The following is a 5,539-nucleotide window of genomic DNA, read 5'->3' as shown; positions in this document are numbered from 1 at the left end:
GTGACTTTCATCAATTACAACCCTCTGGGTCTGACCACGGAGCCAATTTTCCAGCCAGTGGATTGTGGTGGACCCAAGGCCACAATTGGCCAGTTCCGCCAAGAGGTGATCGTGGGATACCAGATCGAAGACTTTTTTGAGGTCAAGATATATGACAGCAATCTCTTCTCCCTTGTCCAGGTGATAGGTCACCTGGTCGTAAAAGGAAATGAGATTGGTCTACCCGCAACAAACCCATGCTGGCTATCCCTTAGGATGTTGGTGTTGACCAGTCCATTAAGGATGGCCTCTTTAATAAACTTTTCTAAGATCTTCCCCAGGATAGAAGTCAGGCTGACAGGCATATAGTTAGCCGGGTCCACTTTCCTCCCTTTCTTGAAGATAGGCACCACATTGGCCTTCTTCCAGTCTTTGGGCACTACACCAGAGCACCAGGAGTTTTCAAAGATCTGTGCCAGAGTCTGGGCTATGATGCTCGCCAGCTCCTTGAGCACCCTGGGGTGTAGATTGTCAGGGCCGTCTTCATAGGGTCTTACTTGCAGGCCCTCAACCATACAAGTATCCCTTTTCTGGACCCTCTCAAGGTTATCCACATCCCTCTTGAAGTATGGCACCCAAAACTGAATGCAGTACTCCATCTGTGGCCTCACCAATGCCGCATAGAGGGGAATTATCACTTCCCTAGACCTGCTCATGATGCATCTGCTGATGCAAGAAAGAGTGCGGTTACCCTTGCTTATTGCCTTGTCACACTGGCGGCTCATGTTCATTTCTGCATCAACCAGGACTCCAAGATCCCTTTCCAGTGTTGTGGTGCTCAGAATGGTACCTCCCAGTCTACAGGTGTGTTGGAGATTCTTTCTCCCCAGGTGCAGCACCTTGCATTTATCCTTGTTAAATTGCATCCTATCCTGATCCGCCCACTTCCCCAGTCTGTCCAAATCGGTCTGAATTCGCTCCCTGCCCTCCAGTGTGTTAACTGTACCCCATAGTTTAGTGTCGTCTGCAAATTTGGACAAGGTGCTTTCAACACCTTCATCCAAATCACTGATCTTAAACAGCACTGGTGCAAGGATAGAGCCTTGGGGGACACCACTACCCACATCCCACTAGGGGGAAACCAACCCATCCACTACCACTCTCTGGGTGCATCCCGTGAGCCATCTTTTCATCCACCTTACTGTGAAAAAATCCACATCACAGCTACTCAGTTTGCTCATAAGAACTGGGTGTGACACTGTGTCAAAAGGCTTTTTAAAATCCAGGTAAATAATATCTACTTCTATTCCTGCATCTAAGCAATTCGTGACCTGATCATAAAAAGAGACCAGGTTAGTCAGGCAGATTCTGCCTGCTATAAACCCATTCTGGTTGCCCCTTACCATAGTGTGGCTCACTGGCCCCCTGCAAATATGATCCTTTATGATTTTTTCTAAGGTGTTGTCAAGAATAGAGGTGAGGCTAAGTGGCCTATAATTACCCGGGTCCTCCTTCCTCCCCTTCTTGAAAATGGAGGCCCTTTTCCAGTCCTCTGAGATTGTACCGAGTGCCATGAGCGCTCGAACAGTTGCGTCAGTGGTTTTGCTATGACATCAGCCAATTCCTTTAGTACCCTTGGGTGAACATCGTCGGGGCCTGCCAACTTAACTACATCCAGCCCTTCCAAGTGCCCCTTCACTAGGTCAGGGCTAACCATTGGTGGATTGTTATTACTCACACTCCAGACTAACGATTCATTGGGAGGTGTATTTTTATCCATGTCCAGGAAAACAAGCAAAGAAATTATTTAAGAGCTCTGCTTTTTCCATCCTGTCAGTTATGAGTTGCCCTAGTCCATTCTGTAGCGGCCCTATGTTACCCTGTGCCTTCTTCCTGCTCCCTATGTACTTATAGAAGGACTTTTTATTATCCTTAATCTTTGTTGCCAACTTGAGTTCTGTACCTGCTTTGGCCTTCCTCATTGCTTCCCTGCAAGTGCGAGCCAAGCAGGTATACTCCTTCTTGGTGGCTGCCCCCTGCTTCCACAGCCTGTAGGCCTCTTTTTTCCTCTGAAGGCTATCATGGATTTCCCTGCTCAGCCAAGAAGGATTTTTGACTCTTGCCTCCCTCTGCGTGTACTGGGATGGTGCACCTCTGTGCCTGTAGGATCAGTCCCTTGAGGAACTCCCACCCTTCTTGGACTCCCAACTCACAGATTCGGTTACCCCTCAGTCCCACCCTAACTAAACTCCTGAGCTTGTTGAAGTTGGCCTTCCCGAAGTCGAGCACTACTGCCTTACTAGTTGTCTTTCCCACCTTGCACCAGATAGTGAATCCTATCAACTGGTGGTCACTATCCCCTAAGTTACCTTGTACCTGTAGATTCCCCACGAAGTCCTCCCCTGTGGCCAGCACCAAGTCAAGTAAGGGACTGCATACCTCCTGTGTTAGATGCAGGTCCTGTATGCAGGTTAAGAACCTACGTGAACAGGCAGACCTGGCCGACTGCTCCTCCCAGCAGATGTCTGGGTAATTTAAGTCACCCATGACTAGTTCTTTTGAGCGTACTGCCCTTGAGATCTGTTTTGAGAATTCTAGGTCTAACTTTTCCTCCTGGTGTGGGGGTCTGTAATAGACCCCCACTACCAAGTCCCTTTCATCCCTACCCCCTTGTAATCTGACCCATAATTCCTCCTGCTTGTTTCCCATACTTATAGCATTAGTGTAGACACTTTAGCCCCCCGATAGGTGCACTCAGTATTCAAATTTCCTGATTCTTAGTGGGTCCCTTAGTACTTACCTGATCAATTCCGGCATGCGGTTTGTGGCTTGTCCTCCCCGATCTCATCCTGAACTCAGCATCCCCATCCCCTGATGAAGCTAGTTTAAAGCTCTACGTAGGAGGTCTGCCAAACTGTAAGAGAGGAGACTCTTACCTTTTGGAGGGAGATGTAGGCCATCCCATCCCAGCAAGGTCTTATCCTGGAAGTACGGATCGTGGTCTAGAAAGCCGAACCCCACACGGTGGCACCAGCTTTGAAGCCGTGAGTTGACCTCCTCTATGCAGTTCCTGTGGTGCTGGCCACGTCCGCTGACCAGGAGAACCGATGAGAAGACTACTTGTGCCCCCAAGTCTCTAAGCCTGTCTTCCAGAGCCTTGTAGTCAGCTATGACCTGTCCCGGACTACTCCGGGCCGCATAATTCGTTCCAACATGGATGAGGACCATGGGATAGTAGTCCATGGGCCTGATTAGGTCTGGAAGCCTCAGTGTGACATCCTGAATCCTAGCTCCAAGCAGGCAGTATACCTCCTATACTGTAGGATCCGGGCAGCAGGTGGCTCTCTCTGTTCCTCTCAGGAGGGTGTCTCCCACCATGATGACTCTATGTCTTCTCCTCTGGCTGCCCAGTTGCCTCTCAGCCTGTCTGGTGGTAGTTGTGGATGTTGCCTCCATTGCTGTACACTCTCCCAGTGATGCTAGGGCATCACACCTGTATCCCAGCTGCACTGAGGGAGTTGCTCCAGTAGTGTGACATCTAGCTCTGCGATGTCTAGATCTGGAGGTGACTGTCTTCTATCCTTCTGCATCGACCGCCTCCTGTGACGCCTTCCCTCCAGGTGCGTGGCCCTGAAGAGAATGGAAGTATCTGTCAGTCTCTTCCTCAGCTGCCCTGATCCACTGCAGCCTGCTCACCTCTATCTGGAGTTCCCTCATCTGCCCCTCCAGGGCCTCAAGTTGGGCACATATGGGACAGGTGAGGGGACTTCTGGTTTGCCCAGAGCCCCTGCCAGGCAGCTGCCACAGACAGGGGCCCAGGGTGTTGCCAAACCCTCCAAAGGCCCAGTCTGGGTGCTAGCCCCATAGGAGCTCTGAGCCAGAGGCAACACCAAGGCTGGGTCCCTGGCTACACTCTGTGTCACCATCCCCATTGCTACCCCCTCCTCATACGCTTACCTGAGGTCTCTGTCTGGAGTCCTCCTCTGTGGCAGGGGCTCCCGACACATGGAGTCTCCGCCCCCACCCTGTGCTCCCCCCTGTGCAAACTCCTGTGCCAACTCTGGCGTGCTCCTGAAGAGCGCGCCTGTTTGCCTGGCCTGTTTGCAGGGCTCCCATCCGGTGCTGCTAAATAGGGACAGGAGAGGAAAAAAAAAACCTTTCCCGATTCCCTACAGCTGGGCCGACTCCTGCTCGCCTTTCCTCCCCCTTTTCCTCTTACCTTATTCCTGGCTGTGACTCCTTTCCTCTCTCATTGGTCCTGCTGCTCTGCTCGGTGGGGATGCGGGGAGCCGAGGGCTCACATGTGCTTTCACACATGTGCACTTACATTGACGTCTGGACCCAACACTTCCCCTTCCCCTTCCCCTTCCCGCTCCCCTCCCTCCCTCCCTCCCTCCTTTCCTCCCCTCTTCCCTGCTGTCTCCCCCTCCCCGCCAGCTGTTGTTGGGGAGGTGGGCCAGCTCCATCACTCCCTTGCCCCTTCTGTCTGTAAGGCTCCCGGCCCTTGCGCACACCCTCTTGGCAGTGCATGCGCAGTTGGCCCAGAGCATTGCGGACAGACAAAGGCTTTAATTACATTAGAATAATCACATCTCCACTAGGTGGACAGCTACCTGTGTAACTATGTTGATGTAAAAAAAAAATCCAACTCCTAACTCAACTCTTTAAAAGAGTACAAGATCTGTGAGGGGGGCAAAGGACAGGACTGCTTCAGAAGGAAAGAGAAAACAATGCAGCTTTAACATAGTGTGGACCTGGCTGTGTCATCCACTCGCTATACAAGTGGATGGAGGATTCACTTCACCTCAATGCATGGGTCTGCATTGGTGCAAGGCACAGGGGCGTCTGCACCCTGTGCAGAGTGCCCAGCCTGCCTGCTTTTGCACTGGGTCAGTGTGATGAGACCGAAGTTGTTCCTTATTCCAAGGTCCTTATTCCTGGTTCCTTTTTCAAAGCTAACCTTTACACAACGATAGGTCGTTAGTAGTGACTTCAACCTGCTCAAGAGTTAGAATATCATTAAAAAAGTACGTTTACTAATAAAAATATAAAATAATGTAATGTAATAATGTAACAGCATGTAATAATATATATAAAAATAAAACTTGGGTACCAAGTACGCAGACCTGAAGGAGCTGAAATTAAGCTGAGATTATGGGGAAAAATTCTTTTCAGGTCACCCTAAACCCCACAACTGCGCAGCCAGGGGGCACTTCTGAATAAGCCCAGGCAGGGTTGTCACTGGCTGGCCTGCCAAGTGCCAGCCCCCCAGACTTGTGTGCAATGCATATGGCCCCCAAGAAGCAGCTGGACCTGGGCTGGCATGAGGGGGAAGCAGCCACCTCAGATCTGCTTCATGGTTTTCTCTGATTTAAAATTCCACAATTTTTTAATAATAAAAAAAAGTAACCTCAAATCCACATTTTTCCATGATTTAAATGAAACAGATAGATAGATAGATATGCGTGTGTGTGTATCTGTGTGTTATATAATTAGTGGTGTTATATATCTATAACGTGTGTATACATTTATACACACACACACACGTATATATCTATAT

The 5,539-nt window shown here is 50.0% G+C and overlaps 1 protein-coding gene across 1 annotated transcript in view; it reads left to right on the top strand.

Annotated features, from left to right (window-relative positions):
- Positions 1–5,133: 5,133 nt before the first annotated feature.
- ANKRD29 (ankyrin repeat domain 29) overlaps positions 5,134–5,539 on the top strand; it is a 71,986-nt gene continuing 71,580 nt past the window's right edge. The window contains exon 1 of the mRNA XM_019518861.1: positions 5,134–5,154. Within this exon, the coding sequence (XP_019374406.1) occupies positions 5,134–5,154 (21 nt within the window). The remainder of the gene's footprint in view (positions 5,155–5,539) is intronic.

The sequence above is a fragment of the Gavialis gangeticus genome, unplaced genomic scaffold, assembly GCF_001723915.1.
Source record: "Gavialis gangeticus isolate Ggan-Ray unplaced genomic scaffold, GavGan_comp1, whole genome shotgun sequence".
NCBI lineage: Eukaryota > Metazoa > Chordata > Crocodylia > Gavialidae > Gavialis > Gavialis gangeticus.
This window is presented reverse-complemented; position numbering and strand designations above follow the sequence as displayed.